At 46.5% G+C, this 27,772-nt stretch overlaps 1 protein-coding gene across 1 annotated transcript in view; it reads left to right on the top strand.

Moving 5' to 3' along the window:
* The window catches only part of LOC143933891 (GTPase KRas-like), an 82,700-nt gene that overhangs the window by 8,623 nt on the left and 46,305 nt on the right, over window positions 1–27,772 (top strand). The window contains exon 2 of the mRNA XM_077457001.1: window positions 8,301–8,431. Coding sequence (XP_077313127.1) covers window positions 8,321–8,431 — 111 coding nt within the window. The 5' untranslated portion in view covers window positions 8,301–8,320. The remainder of the gene's footprint in view (window positions 1–8,300; window positions 8,432–27,772) is intronic.

Genomic DNA, 27,772 nt, shown 5'->3' with positions numbered 1-27,772 from the left:
TTTCCCAAATTTATCTTCCAGGATGGCCATTTCAGAGATGAATGGCCCCATCTTCAACAGGAAACGCAAAAAAGGTTAAAAATCCCATCCCTTCCCCCTCATCCTCAGCTATTTTGTTTCTGTCTTTTCCCCTATATTGTTTAGGGCTGGAGCATTTCATTTGGCAAGAGTCTTCCTGTGCAGAGCGTGTTGAAGCATGTGAGGCTGTTCTGCCTCTGTGACTGGTGCCATCTTGGGAACTGTCCGGCCACGGGCCGCTGAAGAATTCCATGAGCTGGCGGGGCTCCGGCAGCTTGTTCTTCTTTCGGGACATCCCTGCTAGGTCACTGGGCTGAGAGGTGCAGGATGGCGCTGTTGGTAGCGGCTGGAACTACTAGTGCTCAGTGTCTGTTTCGCTGCAAGGCTCCGTCCAATTTGGCACTATTTTTAAAACCCTTGCCAGACCCATTGGCATCCACAACTTTCTTTCTGAGGGTCTTCGAGAGCACAGTTGATCTTTGATATTGACATGTGGTGTCACCTTGACAAGAGAACAGCAGACCCTGGATAACTGAGGTTTAATTACTTCAATACATGTCACTCACTGTACCCAAATAAGAACATTTTTATAATTTTCTTCCCACAAATGGAGCTTGCTTTTTGGTGATATTTGATCACCACTGGGGTTTTTTTTTTTTTTTTTTTTGCTAAACAAACTAAAAAAGACCAAAAGAAAAAAGTTTTTCTTTGTTCTAAAATGTTGTTTCTCTTATATTCACCGACAGCTCCTCTCTGTAACAAAGTGGGTTGTTAGCCCTATCACTGGAGATTACTAGGCAAAGTTGTAATACAACACTTCAGAACTCTAGTTCTGCCCAGGGGACGGTCCCTTAGGCTACAATCCCCACCCTCTGCCCTAGCAGCCTCAGTTTTTTCTTGCCTAGTGAGGAGATAGATCTAGGAACCCTGCGGGCCCATAGGTCCATGTTTTTTGATGCAGAAGCTTAGCTTTTTGCGCAAGATGAATGATCCTGTGATCTTCTATCAACAGCGGCTGGGTGACAGGCTGGTTTACTTATCCTTATAGTCTCCTCAGTCCAGCCATCGAGCATGTGCAGGTCGCAGCTACGGTTCGGCAGGCCACGACATACCTCAGCTCCAAAGGTGGTTGGTGAGCTTTTATGCTCCAGGGCATACATATGACCGGGCTACTGATGTCTGCGTCACAGTATGCCGGGCCAGTATCCTTCCTTGTACTGATCAGGAGTTGGATACAATGGAATGTCTCCCAGCTCTTCAGGACTGGTAAGTACGGCTCTCCCTGTCTCGGCAGGGTTGAGCAGCTGGGCATTCCCTGGGAGGTAGATTGGGGGGGCCCCCTTCACCCCCCCTCTCTTCTCTCCCCTGTCCTTAACTCCCCTCCCTTGGGGGGGGGGGGGCGCGTGGATGCTGAGCGGTGTGTGTGTGTGTGTGTGTGTGCCCCTGGGCCCTCACCTGGGTTCTGGCTGTACTGGGGTACCTGGGTCCTGAGTGCTTAATCCTGGGAGGTGCCTGTGAGTGTTGCCCCTGTGTCAGTGCTGCGCTGTCTGCCACATGTTTTCTTTCTGCCTCTCATGGCGCTGGCTGGCGGCCATTTTCAGTGTGGGCAAGGCACACTTCTGGGCTTCAAGCGGCCATTTTCCTGGTGATTCCCTATTCAGAACACTGGTGGCCACTTTCTTGAAACCACACCACGTTTTTTGTGCTCTAGCAGCAGCTTCCTGTGCCCTCAGCATCCTGTTTTGTCATCACAGAGTGCTGGCAGGCTTTCTATGTAATCTGGACACGTTTTTTCAGATCGCTGACACAGCTTTGGTCCTTCCGCATCTGGGAGCACCAGGGGGCTACAAGCACTGCTGTATACAGCGCGGAACTCCTCAGGGCGGTGAGTCCGGCGGGTTAGAACCCCTCAGCCAGCGGCAGCAAGGAGGGTGGGACTGTCACTGTCCTAAGTCCCCTTCGGGTGGCAGACAGGGTAGGGTCAGCATGGCTTCAGAAACTAGTGTTTCTTCCCCCGAATTCCAGGCAATTGCAACCGGGTCACCTGTGGACTGCGCGGTTCCCATGGACACCCTGATGGCGGTCCTCAATTTGTTTGTTGCCAAGATAGAGGCAGTGCGTGGGAAGAAAGGTGCCCCCATCCTCTTGGGAGAGCTCTGATGCAGACTCGGGTCCTGCTGAGGCCGGTGACCCCTGCTCTGTCTTGTCAGATGATGCTGACCAGGACAGTGAGGATATGTCCCCATCCGGGTCCGTGCACGACAAAGGACTTGTTGGAGCACTTATCACAGCTGTGCATGATATCCTGAAGATTCAGGAGCCAGCGGATCCCTTTGCTGATGTACCGGTGCCTTTTGGGTCCCGCAAGCCAGCGCGTTCACCTGAGGTGTTCCCGTATCTGACTTATTTTGACAAGTTAATTTACAAGGAATGGGGTCACCCACAATGGACCTTTTCGGTCTCCAAATACATGGCGGTTCGTTACCCCTTTTTGAGGAAAGCCTTCTCAAAAAGTGGTCGGCTCCTCAGGTCGTGGACCCCCCCCCTCCCCCCCAGTATCCAGGTTAAATAAAGTAACCACGATCCCGGTTGAAGGGACTCCTGCATTCAAGGATCCCATGGACAGGAAGGCCAAGGTGGTGGCTTGTTCCTTGTTTACAGTTGTGGGGTCAGTCATGCGACCTGTACTGGCATCCGCACTTGTGTCGCATACACTGAGTGGGCAAAACTTTTGCACCGTGAATTGGGAGAGCAACAGACTTCCCCTGTCTGCGTGGAACTAGTAGACCAAATAGTGCAAGGCCTTAAGTACGTCTGTGACGTGGCCCTGGATACTCTTCCTCTTTTATCCAGGGCTTCAGTGTCAGCTGTGGTTCTGAGGCGCCTAATTTGGCTAAAATGCTGGTCTGCTGACCAGGCATCCAAAAAAGCCCTGACGGATCTGCCTTTCCATGGCGACTGGCTCTTTGGAGCCTCATTAGATGACATTATTAAAAATGCCACTGGTGGTAAGAGTACACTACTCCCACATGCCAGAAAGCTAAAGAGCCACGCCGTAGGCAAGGGCCCTCCTTTCCCCCCCCCCCCCCCTCACAAACTGCTTTTTCGTCCGCCCGGAGCTTCGACTAAGTGTCCCCAGCCCGACAGGACACCCACGGATGCTCAGAAACATCCCTGGAATCGCAAGCAAGAACACAAGAAAATAAAAGTGCTACCGCATGAAGGTTTGCCCCCACCCTTGTCTCGGGTGGGAGGTCGCCTTCGTGAGTTTGCAGCCCGGTGGTCCTCCTGGTTACCCGACCAATGGGTTTGCCATCTGATTTCCACAGGCTACAAGATAGTTTCTCTCTTGGCCACCAAACAGATTCTTCCACTCCAGCATACCCTTATCCCTGGCTCGCCGGGAGGCCCTCTTGTCGGCAGTAAGGGATCTGCTGAATCGCAGGGTGGTTGTACCGCTTCCGGACTCAGAACACTTTCAGGGATTCTATTCAAATCTGTTTGTGGTTCCCAAGAAGAAAGGAGTACGTCAAATCTTGGACTTAAAAGCCCTCAATCACTTTGTGAAAGTGCAGAGGTTCAGAATGGAATCAGTTCGCTCAGTAGTCGCTGAGCTCCATCAAGGGGACTCCCTGGCATCCTTAGACATCCAGGATGCGAACCTGCACATACCCATATGCCTTTGGCATCAAAAGTTTCTGCGTTTTGCAGTCGGGGACGACCATTACCAATTTGTGGCTCTTCCCTTTGGTCTGGCATCAGCCCCCCGTCAAACTACTGATGAACCGCAAGTCGTCGTCGCTCCGGTTTTGCATGCGAGTACTGGGACTCGAGGCAGTACCTTACGCCCAGTTCCACGCCAGAGTTCTGCAGAAGGAGATCTTGTCAGAATGGTGAGCCAGCCAGTCAGGGACTCGCTGATCTGGTGGCTGAGGTACCCGGTGATTCAGTCCGGGAAATCGTTCCTTCCTCTGAAATGGACGGTGATCACTACGGACGCCAGTCTATCCAGCTGGGGTGGAGTGATGGGGGTTCAGTCAGCTCAGGGCCTCTGGTCGATGGAAGAATCCGAGTTGCCGATCAATCTGCTCGGATTGAGAGCGATCAGGCTGTGTCTCCACACATGGTCGATGAGTCTTCAAGGGCGTCCGATCAGGATTCAGTGGGATAACGCCACGTTTGTGGCGTATGAAAAATCACCAAGGGGGAACAAGAAGCTCAGCCGCTGCACGGGAGGTCGCTCACATACGTCGGTGGGCAGAGCGACACGTACCGGCCCTGTCGGCCATTTACATCCCGGGAGTGGAGAACTAGCAGGCGCACTATCTAAGCCGCCAAATGCTGAACCCAGGAGAATGGGCGTTGCATCCGCAGACATTTAGGCCTGAAGTGGGGCATGCCAGATGTGGATCTACTGGCCTCCTGTCTCAATCGGAAGGTGCAAAGATTCGTGTCCAGGACAAGAGATCCATGAGCAGACACGCTGGTGGCCCCGTGGGATCAGTACCAGCTGAACTACGCCTTTCCTCCACTGAAACTGTTGCCATGTCTGCTTCGCAGAGTGGAAGCTGAGGGGATCCCAGTAATACTGGTTGCCCCGGATTGGCCTCAGCGTCCTTTGCCACCAGGTCTGCGTACAGATGCTCCCTGGTGACTGCCGTTGCGAGAGGACCTCCTATCAAGGTCCAATTCTCCATCCTGCTTTACCATCGCTGGCTTTAACGCCATGGCTATTGAGAGCCAGGGTCTGTCGGACTCAGTTTCATAGTTTGTTAGGTTGAATAAAGACACCAGTCCATCCAGTTCAACCTGAGTGAGTGTCTACAATGGTCCATTTCCCTGTACATTGCTACACCCACATCGGTCCAAGGTCCCCATTCATATACTAGGGCCAATTTTGGACAGAAGCCAATTAACCTACCTGCATGTCTTTGGATTGTGGGAGGAAACCGGAGTACCCAGAGGAAACCCACGCAGGCACAGGGAGAACATGCAAACTCCAGGCAGGTAGTGTCATGCTTGGGATTTGAACCAGTGACCTTCTTACTGCTAGGTGAGAGTGCTAACCACTACACCACTGTGCCGCCCAGTGATTCCAACTATGTTGCGGGCACTGAAATATTCTCGGAAGATATACCATCGCACCTGGAAGGCCTACATTCCCATGTGTGAGGAGAAAGGATGGCATCCGTGCTCCTTTTCCATATCCAGGATCCTGCTGTTTCTCCAGCAAGGAGTTGACCAGAGATTGGCATTAAGCATCATCAAAGGGGCAAATCTCAGCCTTAGCTGTCTTTTTTTTTTTTTTTTTTTTTTCCCATGACCCCTGGAATCGCATCCTTTAGTGAGTACCTTTTGTTCAGGGGGTACAGCACCTAGTCCCTCCGGTGCATCCACCGTTACCCCCATGGGATTTGAACCTGGTGTTGTCGGCGCTTCAAAAAAAAACGTTTTGAGAATATCAGAGAGATTCCCTTTTTGACTCTTTCCCAGAAAGTGGTCTTTCACCTCAGCCAGGAGGGTTTCGGAGTTGGCGGCCTTGTCCTGCAAGTCGCCTGATCTGATTATCCACAGGTATAAGGTGGTGTTGCGTCCACAACCATATTTTCTACCGATGGTGGTCTCGGCTTTTCATATCAATGAGGACATTGTATTACCATCTCTGTGTCTTAAGCCGAAGCACCCTAAAGAGGTGGCCCTTCACGCTTTGGACGTGGTTAAGGCTCTGAAGGTATATTTGTCTGCCATGGCTCCCTTTCGGAAGTCAGATTTACTGTTTGTTTCGGTAGCTGGTCCCAAGAAAGGCATGGCGGTCTCGTCGGCCACCATTTCCAGGTGGATCAGACAGATTGTGGTACAAACCTACGCCTTGAAGGGGCAGGTGCCCCCCTTTCCGGTCACGGCCCACTCCACAAGGGCAATCGGAACGTCTTGGGCCTTCCGAAACCAAGCGTCGGTCGCTCAGGTGTGTAAGGCGGCGACCTGGTCGTCTGTCCATACGTTTACCAAGTTTTACAAGGTAGACGTCAGTGCATCAGCTGATGCCTGTTTTGCCCGCAAAGTTTTGCAGACGGCCGTGTAGTTGCAATTGAATATGCAACCGACATTTTTTTTCTTGGTTTTTCGAAAAAACGCAGTACTGTTATGTTAATGCACTGTTGCATTACTTCCGCAGTTGGCTGCAGTCTTGGGGATCACTCCTGTTGAGGATACCCTGTTTTGTGGTGGTTTTCCACACACTGCTGTGTGGTGTTTTTTTATTTATTTATTTTTTTTTTTTTATTGTGTGAGTTTAGTTTCACTAGTTCCCACTTGCCATGGTGGATGAAGTTTTTATGCCGTTTTTTTTTCCTACCCCCCTGTTTGGCACTGCTTGGGGACGTCCCACTTTGTTACAGAGAAGAGCTGTGTCGGTCGGTGAATATAAGCGAAAATAGGATTGTTGTACTCAACGTAAAATCCTTTTCTCCTCCTCCCTCCTCCTCCTCCCTCCTCCTCCCTCCCTCCTCCCTCCCTCCTCCCTCCTCCTCCCTCCCTCCTCCCTCCCCTCCCTCCCTCCCTCCTCCCTCCCTCCTCCTCCCTCCTCCTCCTCCTCCTCCTCTTTACGTTATACTGCTTGTTGACGTACTGAGGCTGCTAGGGCAGAGTGTGGGGATTGTAGCCTAAGGGTTTGCCCCCCCCTGGGCGGAACTAAAGTTCTAAAGTGTTTTGCCTAGTAATCTCCAATGATGGGGCTAACAACCCACTTTGTTACAGAGAGGAGCTGTGTCGGTCGGTGAATTACAGAGAAAAGGATTTTACGGTGAGTACAAAAAATCCTATTTTTCTCCTTCATGGACAGGCACTGATGAGGTGGCATTGATGAGGTACTGATATGCAGCACTGATGGACAATACTAGATGGCACTGATGGGTAGCACTGGTGACCAGGTACTGACAGGTTTTACTGATGGGCACTGATTGACACTGTGGTGGGCACCCCCCACCCCACAACAGGGAAAGCTGCCGATCGGCTCTCCCTGTCAGCGCCAACTGAGCAAAGCTGTTACTGGCTCTTCCTGGTTCACGCTGTGATTGGTCACAGCAGATCACGTGGTAAGGAGCCTCCCTCAGAGGCTCCTTACTAGGATTGGAGATGTAGTGTGTCAGAGTGACACACGGCACCACTGATCAGCGAGCCGGCATGTTATCCTACTGGATGTCATGACGCCCAGTCAGGATAACTGAACCACCGCCCGGCAGTTATTTTGCTATAGGGCGTGCGGGAAGTGGTTAAATAAGACAGGTTCCACCTTCAAAGGGGTTCTACTCAATGAACCTTATCTGGAACATCTTAAAGCGGAGTTCCACCCAAAAATTGAATTTCCGCTTTAAGTGATGGTGACCCCCTGACCTGCCACATTTGGCATGTCCTTTTGGGGGGGGGGGGCAGATACCCCCCCCCCTTTTATTTATTTATTTTTTTGAGGCATCCAGCTCCCACTTCCTCCCGGCCTCTGTGGCACCGGAAGGAAGTTCACCTCTCCCCCCCTCTCTCTGCAATCTTCTGTTACACGTCGCAGGTTCCTGAAGATTGCCCAGCCATTCACAGCACGCCACAGCTGGGCACCCACAGTTACAATGTCGGCGACGCAGAGATTTGTTCGCCCGCATCACTGAACCATGGGACAGGTGAGTGTCCGATTATTAAAAGTCAGCAGCTACACTTTTTGTAGCTGCTCTCTTTTAAATGGGTGGAACTCCGCTTTAATGGATTTGAAGTGGTGCTAAATGTGGGGTCTACTTACTTTTGTCCATGTGAGAAATCTGTATTTTTATTAATTTACATTATAATAAATACACTGTTGATTTTATGTGCCATTTGTTCAATCATATCACCTCTGTTTATAGGCACTCTTTGCCTGTCAGATATGTGGAAAGAGTCAACAAATGTAATGGAGTGTACTTGTTCTTCACATGACTGTTACTACACTTACTCCTATGATCCAAATCTACTGTCCAGATGTCAGGTGTTTCGCTTTTCAGACTTGCTATCTTCTACATATGTCCGAGTGTTCAATAACTTAACTCGGATCTCTTTGTGACTGTTATATGCAGGTAACTTAGTAAAACTTTCTATGGGTCTTGAAAGTAAATCGCACCAGGACTGCCTTGAGTTTTGATATTAGAACCTCAAGAGTATTTTATCTTTTTCTATTCTTGTTCTACAGCATGAAGTTTCTTTTTTATAAAGTGATCTGCTGACAAATTTTAATACTTCTATTTTATCATCTTTTGCCTTAGACCGGATCTGTGCAAGTGAAATGACTGAATACAAGCTTGTCGTGGTTGGTGCTGGAGGCGTGGGCAAGAGCGCTCTGACCATCCAGCTCATACAGAACCACTTTGTTGATGAGTATGATCCTACTATTGAGGTGAGCAGAACTTTGTTATGATGGCTTTTCAGGATTAGCCTAATAAACCTGTAGTGCCTCACTGCATCTTTAAAAAAAAAAAAAAAAAAAAAAAATGCAGTTCATGATCTACACAGCAATAACATTGTAAGCTTGAAATCTGATGGTTTGATTTGAGTTTACGTGCCCACCTAAACCCACCCGATTCTAAGCTAACAATGTATTAATTAACCTGAAAAACCTTTGGTCATGCTGCAGCCTCCCAGTGTCCCTGTTTTACTCACCTGAACCCAGTCTTTTTCTCCCTGGAGACGAGCATACCAGCTCTACCTGGTGTCTCGTGTCCTGATTGGATAGATTGATAGCGGCGCATTGTCTCCCGCTGCTGTCAATCAAATCCAGAGATGCGGGGGCGGGGCCAAATCCTGCTGTCTTTGTCAATAGATGCAGGACTTGGGAGAATGCCAGTCCGGGTGTCCCGAAGTTGAACGCTTCTCTGACGGGGCACTCGGGAAGAGGAGGAGCTACTTGTGCCGATGTGGGGGGCCCAGAAGAGGAGGATCAGGGCCGCCACTCTGTGCAAAACCAACTGCCCAGTGATGGTAAGCATGTCATGTTTGTTATTAAAAAAAAAAAGAAAAGAAAAGGGGTTTAGTAACCCTTTAATTTCTTAACCACTTCCCGCCCAACGACATCATATGACTTTGAGTGGGGACATCTGAATGATGCCTGCAGCTACAGGCATCATTCAGATATCATATTTTAAAGCCAGCGATTCCCTGCACCGCAAGAACAATTCTAGTAGCTTTATCATTCTTACAGGCAGCGAGAGGGGATGTCCCTCCCCCTACCGCCACCCTCCGGTGCTTCTCCCGTTTTGCCCGTACGAACAGCGAGAGGGAGAAGGAATCGGTCCATGCTGGAAGTTTACCATAGAGAATCTGGTGGGCCAGACGGCCCCCGGACATCTATATGATCTTTTCGGAAAAATATGCCACCACCGCCTCCCTTTTTTAATTTTTATTTTTAATTTTCCCTTCATGCCTCGCAGCCTAGAGGCGATATGTGGAGACTTATTGACCCCAGATCTCACTGTAAAGAGGACCTGTGATGCACTATTCCTATTACAAGGGATGTTTACATTTGGGCGGCACAGTGCTGTAGTGGTTAGCACTCTTACCTAGCAGTAAAAAGGGTCGCTGGTTCGGATCCCAACCACAACACTGATAAGAGAAAAGGGGGTAGGTGCGCTATGGACCCTAAATGTGAAATAAAATTAAAATACTATATATAAACAACTCAAAAACGGAATTGGAACCCTAAAATTGAAAAGGGGCTGCCACTACCATGTAAATTCACCCGGAATGTGAAAAAAGTGAATATGTACCCAAAGTGGTAGTCACGGCGCTCACCTACTATTAATTGCACGTAAGCAGGCTCACCTGCTATTAATTTGCACTTTTTTTAAACAAAGGTGTAACTGAAAAATGCCTACGTGACAATATCTCATAAGATGTCTCACATAAAATGATATACAAACATGAAAATGAAAAGAAACCAATATTATATGAGAAACATCAAGTGGGTATAATACATGTATAAATCCCTAGCCATATGCTTAGAAAAAATTTGTGAAAAAAACCTACTTCACATATAAACATTAAATTCACTTATTGGGATTTACCAGAAGTGCAAAAATGCTAAAGTGCTAAACATGCAAGAAAGTGCCTTATTGACAATAATGACAAAAGCCACTGCAAAAAAGTGCTGCTTAAAGTGCCATAGTATATAAATTATCTGTCCTTGTGCGATTATAAAGTCGCTAAATTATAACGTGCAATTTTTAATTGATATAAAAGTCCATCGGCATAAAGGCAAGAAAGACAAAAAAGACAGTATAGCTCCAATAAAAGTTCTTCTCTAGCAAAGGTGACTGTGTGCTTTGATTTTCAATGGATTCCTGGATTGCGACCGGTGCGATTTTTCGTGTGAAAAGACAATAATCCGCACTCACCAGCTCCCTCTCCCCTTAAGGGGTTAATACGCCTCCACAGTGTAAGCCCATGTGTCGCTGTGCAGAGCTGGTCCAGTTAAAATCCAGTAGTAATCCAAAGATTTCCAACTCCCTCTCCCCTTAAGGGGTTAATACGCCTCCACAGTTCCTCATTAAAAGTAAGATAGGGCAAACATAGTGTAATCCCAGTTTTTTTAAACTTTATTAAGGTAAAAAGAAAAACTACTCACACATATAACTGATATTTTAAACCTCTAATGTGTGAGTAGTTTTTCTTTTTACCTTAATAAAGTTTAAAAAAAACTGGATTACACTATGTTTGCCCTATCTTACTTTTAATGAGGAACTGTGGAGGCGTATTAACCCCTTAAGGGGAGAGGGAGTTGGAAATCTTTGGATTACTACTGGATTTTAACTGGACCAGCTCTGCACAGCGACACAGGGGCTTACACTGTGGAGGCGTATTAACCCCTTAAGGGGAGAGGGAGCTGGTGAGTGCGGATTATTGTCTTTTCACACGAAAAATCGCACCGGTCGCAATCCAGGAATCCATTGAAAATCAAAGCACACAGTCACCTTTGCTAGAGAAGAACTTTTATTGGAGCTATACTGTCTTTTTTGTCTTTCTTGCCTTTATGCCGATGGACTTTTATATCAATTAAAAATTGCACGTTATAATTTAGCGACTTTATAATCGCACAAGGACAGATAATTTATATACTATGGCACTTTAAGCAGCACGCAGCACTTTTTTGCAGTGGCTTTTGTCATTATTGTCAATAAGGCACTTTCTTGCATGTTTAGCACTTTAGCATTTTTGCACTTTTGGTAAATCGCAATAAGTGAATTTAATGTTTATATGTGAAGTAGGTTTTTTTCACAAATTTTTTCTATGCATATGGCTAGGGATTTATACATGTATTATACCCACTTGATGTTTCTCATATAATATTGGTTTCTTTTCATTTTCATGTTTGTATATCATTTTATGTGAGACATCTTATGAGATATTGTCACGTAGGCACTTTTCAGTTACACTTTTTTTTTTTTTTTTTTAAACAAAGTGCAAATTAATAGCAGGTGAGCCTGCATTATGTGCAATTAATAGTAGGTGGGCACATATCCAACCACAACACTACCTGCCTGGAGTTTGCATGTTCTCCCTGTGCCTGCGTGGGTTTCCTCTGGGTACTCTGGTTTCCTCCCACACTCCAAAGACATGCAGGTAGGTTAATTGGCTTCTGTCCAAAATTGGCCCTAGTATATGAATGGGGACGTTGGATTGCGGGCTCCTTGAGGGTAGGGCCCAATGTGAGTGTGCAATGTACAGGGATAGGGACAATTGTAGACACTCACTCAGGTTGTACTGGATGGACTGATGTCTTTATTCAACTTTACTAACTATGTAATAAAAATTATAAAAAAAAGTGTGTCCAAAATAGAAAAATAAAAGTAAAACAAACAATAATAAAAAAAAAGTTTAAATCGCCCGCCTGCTCGTGCGTAGACGCAAACGCATACGTAGGTCGCTCCCACATATGTAAACGCTGTTCAAACCACACTTGAGCTATCGCTGTGAACATTAGAGTGAGGGCAATAATTCTAGCACTAGACCTTCTCTAACTCTAAACAGATAACCTGTAAAACATTTTAAAGTGTCGCCTATGAGGATTTTTAAGTACCGAAGTTTGGCGCCATTCCACGAGTGTGTGCAATTTCAAAGTGTGACATGTTGGGTATTTTGGGCTAACTTTACTGTTTTTTTTTTTTTTGTTTTTTTTTGTTTTTTTTATGCATGAAACTGGTTTGTAAAAAAAAAAAAAAAAAAAAAAAAAATCGTTTAAAAAGACTGCACACATATCGTGCAAGATAAAAAGTTGCAACGACCACTATTTTATTCCCTACGGTCTCTGCTAAAAAAAAAACATATAATGTTTGGGAGTTCTGGGTAATTTTCTATCAAAAATATGGTTTTTACATGTAGGAGTGAAGTGTCAGAATTGGCATGGGCAGCAAGTGTTTAAAGTGGTTGTAAACTCACCCAGCTAACTTTTCCCCATTTAAATCAGTAATAAGCACTTTACAGATTGCTGTGTATGAATTCATTTTAACCTGCTTTGTTTGCTTGTAATCTGCCTTTTTTCATTTTCATGTCACTGGCGCATGCTTATATTTCGCCTGATTCACGGCACATTCATTGTGCTGTCAGTCCATTCATATATGTGCTCTCCTCTCTGTGGCACAGCTCCAAGATCCCGCAAGAGTTCAGTGCTATTCACAAGTTCCTGAAACATCCCATGTGACTTGCAACGCACAGGGGGTGTAAACTTTAGCACTTTGCATGGCACACAGGAGCAAGGAGATCAGCTTTATCATGTAGATTGTGTCAAAAATATATTAAACCATCAATAAATGTCTCATTAATGACAGGAATAGTACCAGTGGATTGGCGCAGGGCCAATGTAGTGCCTATATTTAAAAAGGGAACAAAGTCTTTACCAAGTAACTATAGACCTGTTAGTTTAACTTCTATAGTTGGGAAGATACTGGAGGGATTAATAAAAGACCACATAGATGAGTTCTGACAGGAAAAAATATTTTAAGCAACAGACAACATGGATTCATGAAGGACAGAAGTTGGCAGACAAACCTGATTTCTTTTTATGAGGTGGTAAGTAAAACCTTGGACAGAGGGGTGGCAGTGGACATGGTATACTTGGATTTTGCAAAAGCGTTCGATACAGTTCCACACACACGGCTCATGTGTAAGGTAAAGTCTACAGGTTTAGAAATATCAGTTTGTAAATGGATAGAAAACTGGCTAAAAGACAGAATTCAGAGAGTAGTGGTTAATGATTCTTACTCTGAATGGTCTAAGGTTATCAGTGGTGTACCCCAAGGTTCAATGTTGGGACCCTTACTTTTTAATATCTTTATAAATGATATTGGGTCTTGGATCAAAAGTAACATTTCCGTCTTTGCAGATGACACCAAGCTATGCAGTGGAATAACGTCCTTGCAGGATGTCTCCAATTTAGAAGCCGACCTCAATGCTCTGTCTAATTGGGCGACTATGTGGCAGATGAGGTTTAATGTTGAGAACTGTAAAGTTATGCACTTGGGGGCTAAGAATATACATGCATCATACATGCTAGGGGGGGTACAACTGGGGGAATCCATAGTGGGGAAGGATCTGGGGGTTTTGGTAGATCATAAGCTCAATAATAGCATGCAATGCCAAGCCGCGGTTTCCAAAGCGAGCAAAGTCCTTTCCTGTATTAAGAGAGGTATGGACTCCAGAGGGAGAGATATCATTTTGCCCCTGTTCAAATCATTAGTAAGACCTCATCTGGACTATGCAGTTCAGTTTTGGGCACCAGTTCTCAAAAAGGATATCGGGGAACTGGAGAACGTGCAGAGAAGGGCAACCAAACTGATAAGAGGCATGGAAGAACTTGGCTATGAGGAAAGATTAGAGGAATTGAATTTATTCACTCTTGATAAGAGGCGATTAAGGGGGGGTATGATCAACATCTACAAATATATAAGGGGTCCATATAGTGAACTTTACAGTCAACAAAGAGGACAAAGGGACACTCTTTACGTCTAGAGGGAAAGATTTCATCTCCAAATAGGGAAAGGTTTCTTCATAGTAAGAGCTGTGAAAATGTGGAATAGACTCCCTGCAGAGGTGGTTCTGCCAGCTCAGTGGATTGCTTTAAGAAAGGCCTGGATTATTTCCTAAGTGTACATAATATAACTGGGTACTAACATTTTATAGGTAAAGTTTATCCGGGGAAAATCTGATTGCCTCTAGGGGGATCAGGAAGGAATTTTCTTTCCCTGCTTTAGCAAATTGGATCATGCTCTGCTGTGTTTTTTTTTTTTTTTTTTTTTTTTTGCCTTCCTCTGGATCAACTGTGGGTATAGAATTGGGTATATGGGATTGTGTGATATTATTATTATAATAATTATATATATATATATATATATATATATATATATATATGTATATTATTTTTTTATTTTCTCTGTTTTTGCTTTGTGGTTGAACTGGATGGACTTTTATCTTTTTTCAACCTGACTAACTATGTAACTATTTCCTGCACTATGCTTCAATATGTGGGACATTATTGCTATACTAATCGGGAATGAAAACAAGGCTTGGCTACAACATTATTGAGCATATGCGAGGTTACAGCAGGGACAAACCGAAAAACAGGGTGGAAGTAAGCTGCTTTTCAGACTCGGAAGACAGTAGCTAAAATGGTGCTGGCTGCAACCAGGAAGTAGGAATTGGATATCAACTGGAAAAATGTAAGGAACATCATTAGGGGGAAAGCATAATGTAGAATGTTATTGAAAGCTTTATCAGACTGGGTTTATCGAGAAGCATTTGAGGGGCAGAGTTTACTTTTTAAAGAGGAGGGTCCTGGCTCCTTCAGAAATATTAGGTCAGCAGCTATAAATACTGCAGGTGATATTAGGACACCTGTCCAGGGATCCTGCGGTGTCTTCACCCCAGATGATCTTTCAGTTGGCTCTCGAGTGCCGCTATTGCTTGTAAGGGAAACCGTCAGTAAAGCCTTGCGGCTTCACAGCTGGTTACTGTGCATGCGCGCTGCGCTTTGTGAATGTGTTCAGGCGGTGGGGAGCCGAACTTCCGAGTGATCACACGGGAGCGGTACCTGTCAAAACTGGGTACCCACTCCCCCCCCCCCCCCCCAATGTGGCATCGGGGGGGGGGGGGGGGGGTGTCAGATAAGGGTGGCGCTCTGCTTTAACATCTGTCTTTGGTTAGTGAATAAACTTAAGTGTGGAAGTGTTACACGTAAATCTGCATCACTAAGCCAGGCACAGCTTGTGTGGTGTGGCAGAACATTTTGTAAATGACATGACTGGTTGCATAAATTGTGATTTTTAGTTTACATGCAAAATCCTGTTCTTGGAGTACATCACAGGACATGGCATTTTCATATGCATTACCATAGGGATATGCTGTCGCCTTCAGTTGATTAGGCATTCGTAAAAAAGACAGTAATCAACTCCCCGGTATAACCCTTCCCAGCTAGACACAACCTTGGTTTTGTAGCCATAATGTACAACACAGGACAAGAGGTGGGACCCCTGTGTCCTGCAATGTATTCTAAGAAAGATTTTACAGGTAAACCAAAAATCCTGTATTCTTTATCGTACTTCCAAGGACACATGGCAAATTTGTATCAATTATGATAGGGAAGTAAAGCAAAAGAAAGCTGGGAACCTGAAAGATAAATGGATGGTGCCGCCCTACATGCGGGCAGGGTGTCTAACATGGCAAATAACCATAGAAACAAAAAATTGTGTACACCCAAAAGGCTACCTTTATCACATATTTTATTAATCATATGCAAAAATAGTACATATAAAAACATCACAGACCATGTAGCAAACACTTCCCATTCCTATCCCTCCCCCACCTCCCTCCCAGACAACCCTGCAAACCCCACCAGTTCCCTTACCCCCTAGACCTATGAACTGCCTCACCGGGATCTCCCCAAGGAGCTGAGAATGTGTGGCTATGCCGTTAACCCCTCACAGAGATGAAACAAAACCCTGGTGACTACACCTACAAAGATAGTTACTTGAACAATGGGGATTCATACATCCCCCCCCCCCCCCCAAGCAGCTGAGAAGACAGCACTGCACCTTTTTAAAGCCACTATGGGCAAATGCAGTGCAATCTGACAGACGGCTGCACCTGAGGGATGGATGTAAAATCTGATTAACCACTTAACAACCGGCCCATAGCCAAATGACGGCTACAGGGCGGTTGCTTAACTGGGAGGGCGCACAGTACCGTCTTCCCAGAATCCCGCTCTCAAGCATCCCCTGGGGCGCGCACCCGAGAACTTCCGTGACCGGATCGCGCTAAACGGCCGCTGATTGCGGCCGTTTACCACGTGATCGCTCCGTCAAATGACAGAGCGATCACATGTAAACAAACCAGCGAGATGTTCGTCTCCTCCCTCCCCTCTCCGTCCAGTGTGAGCGGAGAGGGGAGACATCAGTGGCAGCAGCGCTGTGGGCTGCATGTGTAGTGCCCACAGCACTGCTCAGTGACAAATCCATCCATACTCTGCATACCCATGCTCACCCATCCATGCTCGGCATAACCATACATACTCGGCATACTCCTCAATCCATCCACCCATGCATACTCAGCCATCCATACTCCTCCATCTATCCATGCTCAGCCATCCATCCATCCTCAGCGATACTCATCCATCCATGCTCAGCCATCCCATCCACCTCATCCATAATTAGCCATACTCAGTCGTACCCAGCCATATTCAGCCATACCCGGCCATCCCCATTCATGCTCATCCATCCCCATGCTTATCCATGCCACATCAGTTATCATCCATACCACATCCATGCCACTACAGTGCCTCACAAAAGTGAAATAAGTTTCATATCTAATTTGACTACCTATGTCCCTAGAACACCTGATGGTGCTCCCTATATGTTGGCCCTCTGTATGTGGCCACGCTGTGTAAAAGTCTGACACATGTGGTATTGCTGTACTACTATTTTGGGGTGTAATTTTTGGTCTGTACATGCTATGTGTTAGAAATATTGTGTAAATGGACAACGTTGTGTAAAATGCATTTTTTCCTTTCGTCTTCCAGGACAGCCTCTGAGATATAGGGCTCCTCCCTCCGGGACAGGAAACACGTCTACCCAATCAGATAAAAAGGGTGGTCCTCCAGGCCCTCAGTTATTTGTGTTTCCTGCCAGACAGGAAGGGATCATGTGAGGAACCTGGGGAGCTCCATGTTCCAGGACTGTCCCGGGGGGAGCCTCTGAAGTACCTTCTCCTCTGCCCAAAGCGCCCCTCTGTCTAATGCAGTGAAGAGGGGGCTGCTTGTACACCGCTGCCTACAAGCTCGGGGAGAGTTGGACCTCTGAAGAGCGGCGGATCCCCTACCTCCATTTTGTCGCACAGTCCGGTCGTGGTTCTTCATCAGAAGAACGAACGGCGTCCACGAGGCATGCGGGACATCGGTTCCGGGTATGGTTACGAACGTATGTGCGTCCAAGGAGGGGCTTCCGTGTTCCAACGCGTCAGAGGGTGCCAGGAGACGAAGGTTCCAGTTTCCAGGCGCAGTGTGTGTGGCTTGTCGGGCATCTGGAGCCTGTGTAGATCCAGCAGAGGCTGTAATATTAAAGAGCCATGAAGGGCACTGCAGCAGTTTAGGCAGTCGACTCCGGTTCCTCTGGCACCGGTACCTCTCAGGTAAGCATGGTGAGGGCAGACCATGGCTTACTGGCTGGGAGGGGGTAAGGTCCTTGTGACCGAGGCCATTCCCTGGGTGGAGAACCACAGGTGAAGGGCTGAGCACTTCTCTCCTTCCCCCTGAGCAAAGTGGTGGTGACGGTTGGGAACAGGCTTTCATGATTTGTTTTCTGTCCTTTCTTTTTCTTTCAGGGTAAAGCACGGGACAGATCTCAGATACAGCCTACAAGGAGAAAGTGTGCTGTTTGTGGGACAAAGCTTGGGTCCTGTTGGGAGAAGCCACTTGCCCCGAAATGTGTCAATTTATCGAAGGATGACTCTGACAGAGCGTTACAAGAGCCTTTCATCACTAAAAGACGAGATTGCATCCACCTTCAAATCATTTAGCCCTTGTACACACGGTCTGACATTCTGACAACCAAATCCGTTGGATTTTGTCCGAAACTGTTGCATACACGCGGTTGGACAAAGTTGTCGGAAAATCCGATTGTACATAACGTGATGACGTTATTTTGTTACGACGGGACTACGTTCAGGCTAGTAGCCAATGGCTTTGGTCTAGGAATTTGATCTGAGCATGCGTGGGACTTTGTCCGTCGGAGTAGGCAACACATGATCGAAGAATTTTGTCGGAAAATTTTACGGACAAGTTGGAAAACTTGGTCCGTCGGATACTCCGACGGAAACAGTCTGATGGAGACCACACAGTCGGATTATCTGACAAAACGGTCCGATAGGACACATTCCGTCGGAATCTCCGACCGTGTGTACAAGGGCTTAGTGGAAGGATGGATAGGATACAGGGTCCCTCTGTGCCCTTATCTAGAGCGGCAAGTTTTCCTTCCCTGTCTGAGCCCAGTCGGGAGCATAGGCCCAGGTTGCTAGCCTCTTCTCAGGTGGACTCAGGGTCTGACTCTGAGGAAGAGGAAGATTGCACCAGAGGGTCCAGGTACAAATTGACATTGGACGAGGTGGAGAATTTGTTAAAAGCGATCTATGACACCCTAGAGATCAGAGAGGAGTCGGTACAGTTTTCTAAGCATAACCTCATGTATCAGGGGGTTTTTTGCTTAAAAATCCAGAGTTTTCCCTGTGCTCAGATCTCTAGTGGAAGTGATCCTGCTGGAGTGGGAGCACCCTGAGAGGAGACCGTTTTGTTCTTTTCCGGCAGTCTCAAACGCAGATTTTCCTTCATGAAGGATGCAGCCCAGCCTTGGAACAAGGTTCCTAAGTCTGTTGCGCCGCTAGCAAAGGTGTCCATTAAGGACCCAATGGACAAATGGGGTGATGTGCTGTTCAAGAGGGCTTGGGATGCCTCCTCTATTGCACTCAAACCTGTGCTTGCAGCCACCTAGGTGGCTAGAAATTTAGAATGCTGGATAACTCAGTCTCATTTTTCTACAGGCACGTCCCGAAAACAACGGCTGAAATCCTTTCCCTTACTATTTAAGGCAGTTGGGTTCCTGGCCGATGCTTCTGCAGAGTCGATAAAGCTAGCGGCCAGGTCTGCGGCTTTGGTTAATATGCCCAGAAGGGCTGTATGGCCGAAAGCCTGGTCGGGAGATGCAGCATCTAAACTCAGGCTTTGTGGATTAACTTTCTCAGGCGATCACCTTTTTGGCCCTGGAATGTACCCAGGACAAGAAGCAAGCCTTTCCAGAGAATAAGAAGCAGGAGAGCAGATATCTTTTTCGAGGGCTTAGGCAACAAACCCAGCAGGAGAGAGAGGGTCTGCCTAAAACAAAAAAAAAAAAAATGGCCGGGTCACTAGGGGTGTGGCAGAGGAGGAATACTATTCAGTCCTCCGACCAACTCAAAATACCAGTGACTCCGCTGTCTCAGTGGGAGGAAGGTTGGGGGATTTCCTCCCACAATGGACCAACACAACTTCAAGTCTGTTTATATTACCGATTTTATAAAAAAACGGTTACAAGTTTGAGTTCAGTGCCATTCCCCCACCTACCTTCCTAGTAACCAAGTTACCAGAGACCGGGAGAAGGCAGAAGCCCTGATTCTGCTGTTGGGAGAGTTGTTAGATCAACAGGTCATCAGCTGAGTACCAGAAGCAGAACACGGATGGGGGGTATATTCCCTCATGTTCGTAGTTCGAAAGCCATCAGGTTGATCTTCAATCTCAAGCCCCTGAACAGGTTTATCAGGTACAAACGGTTCAGGATGGAGTCAATCATTTACGATAGCGAACCTCCTGTTTGCCGATGGCTTTATGGCAACAATTGACCTCAGGGACGCATATTTGCTTGTACCGTTACATCGGAAATTCCAGAAATTCCTCAGACTGACAGTCTGGGTGAACTAGGAAATTCTCCGCTTCCAGTTCTAGGCACTTCCGCTTGGCCTAGCATCCTCTCCCAGGATTTTTACAAAGGTCCTGGCAGAAGCCCAAGCACCGATGAGGGTCAAGGCCATTACAGTGATCCCCTATTTGGATGATCTTCTGTTTGTCGCCCAGTGTTACCAGCAGCTAGAAGAGGATCTACAGGAGGTGCAGCACTTCCTGCATTCTCTTGGTTGGTTGATCAGTCTGGACAAGTCCCAGTTGATCCCAACCTAGGAAGTATTGTATCTGGGTTACAGAATCTCCTCTGTAGAGAAGGGCTTTCTCCTATCAGAGAAGATAGACAAGGTAGGTCTGGCAGTAGCACGGCTTAAGACTAGTCAGTGAGCCCAGGTCAGAGATGTCATGAGAGTGATAGCTTAATGATATTCTGTTTTCCAGCAGTCCCTTGGGCAAAGATTCATCAGTGCCTGCTGCAGACTTTTCTTATGCATTGCTGGGATGCCAGCTAACAGGGCTTGGATCAGCCCATGCTGATTCCCACCAGGGTCAGAAGGACTTTGTGATGGTGGCGAACCAGTCGCAAGTTGGACAGGGGTCTGTCGTGGTTCAGACCAACAGCTCTGGTGCTGACAACATACGCCAGCTCTTTTGGCTGGGGTGCGCAACTAGAAAAGGATCAGGCTCAAGGAGCCTGGTCTCAGGTAGAAGCCGGACGGACCTCAGATCAGAGGGAATTGCTGGCAGTACAGAGGGTGATGGTAGACTTCCAGCAAAAAATAAATAAGGGGACAACACTTCTAAGTAAGGTCGGACAATGCAGCTGTTGTTGCCTATATAAACAAGCAGGGGGGGACCAGGAGCCCTGCTTTGCAGAAGATAGCAGGAGAGATTTTCTTTTTGGCTGAGATGAATCTGGTGTCTGTCAGCGGTTCATCTGAAGGAGCCTCAGAACTCGCTGGCAGACTTTCTCAGTTGTCCGTTTGTGAAACAGGACGATTGGTCACTCAACCAGGAAGTGTTTGCGCGGGTCTGGGGCAGACCAGAGGTGGATTTGTTCGCCTCAGAAAGCAACAAGAAGGTTGCTCAGTTCTTCTCCCTGCACTCGCAGGATCAAGCCAGAGGGATAGATGCCTTCGCCAGTGCATGGCACTTCAACCTGTGCTATGCCTTTTAACCCGGTAAGGCTGGTTGCAGCGGTCCTTTAGAAATTTCAGACCCAGGAACGGAGCTCATTCTGATAGCCCCATTTTGGTCCAAGAAGGGCCTGGTTTGCAATCCTAAAGAGATTGGCAATATATCCTCCAATTCATCGTCCGAGGAGGGAGGATCTGGTTACCCAAGCCCTATCCGGCATTCTTAAATAGAGACCCTCAGACTTACAGCGTAATATCTGAGGAACAGCTGGTAAAAGCCCAAGGTTTTTCAGAAGGGATCATCAAGACTCTCTTGGAATGCCGTAAGCCAGTGACCAGGGCCATTTACACAAAGGTGTGGAAGAGGTTCAATTCCTGGTTGGCAGAACAGGGGCAGGAAGATCCAGGTATCCCAGCAGTGTGGGACTTCTTACAGGCAGGAGTGGAATTAGGGCTTTCTGTCAGCACCTTGACGGTACAGGCTGCCGCATTGGGCGTCTTTCTTCAGGTCCCCCTGCAGCAAGATCGTTTTGTAAAGAATGTCTTTAAAGCCCTCTTCAGGTCCGGACCAGTGAAGGTCAGAGCCTGTTTCTTCTGGGATTTAGCCTGGGTACTTGGTACTCTTACAAGGAGTCCCTTCGAACCTCTGGAGAAATCTGATGCTAAATGGGTATTTTTAAGAACCGCTTTTCTGATGGCAATTGCCTCAGCCCGAAGAGGGAGTGAGTTGCAGGCGCTCTCGATTAGAGAGCCTTTTTTGTTGACTTTGGGAGGATAGGGTTGTGCCTAAAACGGATCCTAGTTTCCTCCCCAAGATTTATTCTACTTTTCACAGAACTCAAGACATTATCCTGCCAACATTTTACTCCTCAGAAGGTGATGAGGAAGGAGGACTCCGTTGAATTGATGTTGGGCGTAGCCTTTTAGTTTATTTAAAAATTAGCAAAGACTTCAGGAAGTCGGAATCTTTGTTTGTGAATTTTGCGGGGTCGCGCAAAGGACTTAAGGCATCTAAATCCACCATAGTCAGATGGATTAGGATCACGGTTTTGGAGGCATACAGGTTGGCAGTGAGGCAAGCGCCTCTAGTTGAGGCACATTCAACTAGGGCGGTGTCGGCTTCGTGGGCAGAGAAGGCCGGTGCCACTCTGGAAGAGATCTGCAGAGAAGCAACGTGGTCCAGCTACTGCACGTTTGCAAAGCATTACCGCTTGGACCTGGCTGCCGATAAGGATCAGGCACCTGTGAGAAAGGGCAGGACCTCTGCCTGGAAGAACTAACAGAGTAAGTTCCTTGCTCATCTCAGAGGCTGTCCTAGAAGACGAAAGGGAAAAAAAACGGAGTTAGACTTACCGGTAACTCTCTTTTTCTAGGAGTCTTCCAGGACAGCCTGGTTTCCCACCTGGGGTTGTTTAGATTGACTGGTGGTGAGGGTGCCTACTGTCGTTAGTGTGTTATGTTTTTCAGAGCCTTCCAGCGGTACTTGGATTAAACTGAGGAGGGCCTGGAGGACCACCCTTTTTATCTGATTGGGTAGACATGTTTCCTGTCCCGGAGGGAGGAGCCCTATATCTCAGAGGCTATCATGAAAGGCTCCTAGAAAGAGTTACCGGTAAGTCTAACTCCGTTTTTCTTTACACATTTTCAAAAACTTGTAGAAAAAAGTTTACATGTTCAAAAGACTCTATGCCTCATAGATTATACATTAAATTGTTTGCTCATTTTTGGGGCGTTTCCATTGTCCTGGTGCTCCAGGGCCTTCAAAAGTGTAAGAGATGGTCAAGAAATTATACGTGCAATTTAGGCTCCAAGACCGCTTGATGGCGCTCCCTGCATGTTTGGCCTCTGTATGTGGCCACCCTGTGTAAAAGCCTCACATGTGGTATCGCCATACTCAGGAGGAGTAGCAGAATGTGTTTTGGGGTGTAATTTGTGCTATGCATATGCTGTGAGAAATAACCTGCTAATATAACAATTTTGTGGTAAAAAAAAAAAAATCTTGATTTTGCAAAGAATTTTGGGAAAAAATTACAACTTCAAAAAACTCACTATGCCTCTTACTAAATACCTTGAAATGTCTTCTTTCCAAAAAGAGGTCATTTGGGGGGTATTTGTACTTTCCTGGCTTGTTAGGGTCTCAAGAAATGATAGGCCGTCGGTACTTCAGGTGTGATCAATTTTCAGATTGGCACCATAGCTTGCTAACTCTATAACTTTCACAAAGACCAAATAATATACACTAATTTGGGTTATTTTTACCAAAGATATGTAGCGTTATAAATTTTGGCCAAAATGTATCAAGAAAAATTACTAATTTGCAAAATTTTATAACGGAAATGAAGAAAAAGGCATTTATTTAATTTTTTTTACAGAAGTTTCGGTCTTTTTATAGCGCAAAAAATAAAAAAACTAGCAGTGATTAAATACCACCAAAATAAAGCTCTATTTGTGTGGAAACTTGTATACTTGATACTCATTGTATGTGCCTAAAAAGTCCACCGCTAGGGGTGCTTTTAATTCTTGAAAATGTTATATAGTTACAGTGTTGCATAACTCTGTAATTGTCATTCAAAATGTGAGAGCACTGAAAGCTGAAAATTGGTCTGGTTAGGAAGGGGGTTTAAAATGGAAGTAAACCCTTCCAAACAACTTTGACCTACAGGTAAGCCTAGATTAAGGCTTACCTGTAGGTCCAAGTAATATCTCCTAAACCTATATGGTTTAGGAGATATTTGCCCGAAAATGGGCACCGCTGTCTACGGCGCATGCGCCGTAGACAGCGGCGCGCATGCGCACTAAATGCGGCAAGTCCAAGAATGGATTTGCCAAATTTGTCGACTCCCGTGCGCATGCGCGGGAGTGACGTCATCGCGGCCTCGCCGTATGACAGCGGCGGAGCTGCGAGGCGCGACTCCCGTGCGCATGCGCGGGAGTGACGTCATCGCGGCTTCGCCGCTGTCATTGGTCGGAGCTGCGAGACGCCACCAGCAAGATGGACGCGGCGGACTACAGGGATCAGCGGCGACTTCGCTGGCTCCTGTGTCAGGTAAGTGACACATAATGAGCTACTATGCGATGCATAGTAGTCCATTATGCTTTACCTTTGCAGGGAAAAAAAGAGGAAGTAAACCCATCAGGGTTTACTTCCTCTTTAAGTGCCCAGTGGTTAATAATTTCGAGCCCTGCTGTTAGTCCTGTAACAATACAAAAAACCTCAGTAAGGCCTCATTTAGTCCCGAATCTCAGGCAACAGTGCCAGTAGGATAAACGCACAGAGGTAGCTGGTGCTAAGATGATATCCAGCAATCTGCTACGGTATATAGTGTTATTGAACACCTCATAAGGAATAAATGTGATATTAACTGCTTGCTTTGCTTGGTTTCAAAGGTGAATAGCACAGAAATGGTCACTACTAGGACATAGCATCAAAGGACATAAGCTCAAACATTTCTGGCATCAAATTGAAATCCGACCCGGCCAGTACTAAACCACTGTGTCCCAGAGCCTCTAGGTACCTCATGAATAATGCCAATATGGTCAGTCTGTCTGTGTATAAATGTCTCACTGTTCTGTGTTTTTTTTTTAGCAGCCATTATATGTTGATCCTATGGTCCATAGTTTCTAGTGGAAATAGCCAGAGGGTTTCACAGCCAGTTTGTTCAGAAGGCAAGTACAGTGGAAGTCCTTACAGGTGTCCTGTGTGAATAATACGGGTGTTCAGTATCTCCTGTAGATAATCTCAACTGCTGACATCCTATGGAGCATAGGACAGGTGCAGAGTGGGATGATCCTGTAGCACAGTACACCAAAAGCCTTTGTTAAGTCTGTTAGGTAAATGGTATTATGTGAACAGATAGCCGGATGCAGTACATCAAGGGGTTTGAAAGGTGCTGCTCCAAATGGATCTGCATATGTTTCATTCCGCCCCCAGAAACGTCTTCAGGCTCGAATTGGTGGGGTTTGTAGGGTTATCTGGGAGGGATAGGATTGGGAAGTGTTCGCTACATGGTGTGTGCTGTTTTTATATGTACTACTTTTGCATATGGTTAATAAATGTGATGAGGTAGCCTTTTGGGTGTACACAATTTGTTTTTTCTTTGTTTCTACGATGGGGAAGTCCCAGCGAACTGAATATGTGGGGAGGGCTACAGGTCTTGAAAACAAAGCCACAATAGTTTAGAACCTTACACAGCTGCCTGCAAGACCCAAAGTAAGCATCCATAGAGGCCTGGACATCTACCTGGTAGAACTTGGTAAAGGTATGAATTGAAGACCAGATAGCTGGGTTACAAACTTGAGCTACCGAAGCTTGAGGTTGAATAGCTCAAGAAGCGCCAACACTCTGGTAGAATGAGCCGTTACAGAGATTGTAAGCCAGAGAAATAAGATTCATCTAGAAATTGTAGATTTTTAAGCCGCATGCCCTTGGGTCATCAGGAAGGACAGAGAGCATCAGATTGTCAAGTCAGAAGCTGGAAACACAGAACACTGGAGCCCAGCTACTATTCAGAAAGGTGAAGATGCATCTTTAGCCTAAACCCCCTCCTGACTACATTCTGCTGACATGTTTTGCTCTGCCCATGGGGCTTAATCATAGAGCTGAGAGGGTAACCGAGATGGCAAACTTTTATACATCATCAGTCACACTGCTAGTGACACACATGCATGCAAACAGAAATAGCTGGGCTGGAGCCAAAACAAGGCATGACATGGATGTTAAAGAAAAAAAAACTTAGCCTTAAAACAAATAATGCATTACAATCAAAAATGAGAATAAGGAATAGTGTGGATAATAAAGTGCTAGAAGGCAGAGTATGTGTAATGATGGAATAAATCCCATTTAATAGATTACTTGCCAGCCCAGCTAAAAATATTACAATTTTTTTTTTTTTAAGCTGTTAATGAATTGCGTGAACCTCAAAAGTCTGGACCCATAAAAACAAAAACTCTTTATTACACCAAAGATAGATAATATCATTATTGAGAATATTGAAAAAATAATGCCTAAATGTATACATTTAACCACTTGGGTACCGCGCTATTGCAAAATGACGGCAACAGCGCGGACCCACATTTCCGGGACTACGTCTATTGACGTCGTCCCGGATACGAGCGGCCTGCGCGCCCCCTGAGGGGCGCGCGCGGCGCGCTCTGTGATCGGCGAGTCCGTGAGACTCGCCTGATCACCGATCCGTGTAAGGGGTCGATCCCGACCCCTTATCACGTGATCAGCTGTCAGCCAATGACAGCTGATCATGTGATAAAACGGAGCCGGTAATCGGCTAGTATTCCTCCTCGCGCTGACAGCGCGAGGAGAAAAAAAAAAAGCCGATCGCCGGCGGCCGTGTTCGGGACATCAGTCCCGATCACGGCCAGCAATTTAAGCGGACACCTGCCCCCTGCCAGTGCCCACCTGCCACCCGCAGTGCCATCCTGAAATAAAGTAAGTGCCCCCCTGTCAGTGCCACCCAGCAGTGCCCATAGTGCCCACAGTGCCACCCACAGTGCCACCCAAAATCTGCCTCAAAGGTGCTGCACCCCAGTGCCGCCCATCAGTGCCCAGCAGTGCCGCCCATCAGTGCCCAGCAGTGCCGCCCATCAGTGCCCAGCAGTGCCACCTATCAGAGCCACCTATCAGTGCCCATCAGTCCCATCTATCTGTGGTACCTATCAGTGCCCATCCGTGCCACCCATCCGTGCCACTTATCCGTGCCACCCATCCGTGCCATCTTATCTGTGCCCATCTTTGCCCATCAGTGCCGCCTTATCTGTGCCCATCGGTGCCGCCTTATCTGTGCCTATTAGTGCCGCCTTAACTATGCCTATCAGTGCCCACCAGTGCAGCCCATCAGTGCCCACCAGTGCAGCCCATCAGTGCCCACCAATGCAGCCCATCAGTGCCCACCAATGCAGCCTATCAGTGCCGCCTAATCAGCGCACTTCAATGAAGGAGAAAAATGACCCGTTTGCAAAATTTTATAACAAACTATTAAAACATGATTTTTTTTTTTTTTTTGCATCTTTTTTTGTTTGTTTAGCAAAAAATAAAACTCCGAGCTGTAACTAAATACCACCAAAAGAAAGCTCTATTTGTGGGAAAAAAATGATAAAAATTTCATTTGGGTACAGTGTTGTATGACCGCGCAATTGTCATTCAAAGTGCATCAGCGCTGAAAGCTGAAAATTGGTCTGGGACTGAGGGGGGTTTAAGTGCCCAGTAAGCAAGTGGTTAATTATGAGCAATAATCTGGGAGGTGAATAGAGAGATATAGGCATAGCATTCCATGGGATTTTCAAGAGTGTCAAAAAAACACATCCCAGGGAAAAAAAGATTTTGGGTAAATCGTTACTGTACAAACCACATCCAAGGTATATAAAGATCAATAATCTGTGTGCTGAAGATTGGGGCCAAAGAAGACAATATCCTGATTTGAGGTGGAGAACAAACTCCCTTGGGCAAAAAAGAAGGCTGATGGGATAAGACCAATTTATCTCAATCACCAAAAAAGGTTTCTTAAGACCCATACACAGATTTTTTGCCGATTTTGTTTAAGATTTACCAAAACCATGTAGTGCAAGGGCCTGCCTGATTGCATACAAATTGAAACTCCTAAGGTTTGACCTCATATTATATGGT

Source organism: Lithobates pipiens, unplaced genomic scaffold (genome assembly GCF_037356315.1).
Source record: "Lithobates pipiens isolate NorthernLeopardFrog02 unplaced genomic scaffold, aLitPip1_a1.2 Scaffold_27, whole genome shotgun sequence".
Classification (NCBI taxonomy): Eukaryota; Metazoa; Chordata; class Amphibia; order Anura; family Ranidae; genus Lithobates; species Lithobates pipiens.
This window is presented reverse-complemented; position numbering and strand designations above follow the sequence as displayed.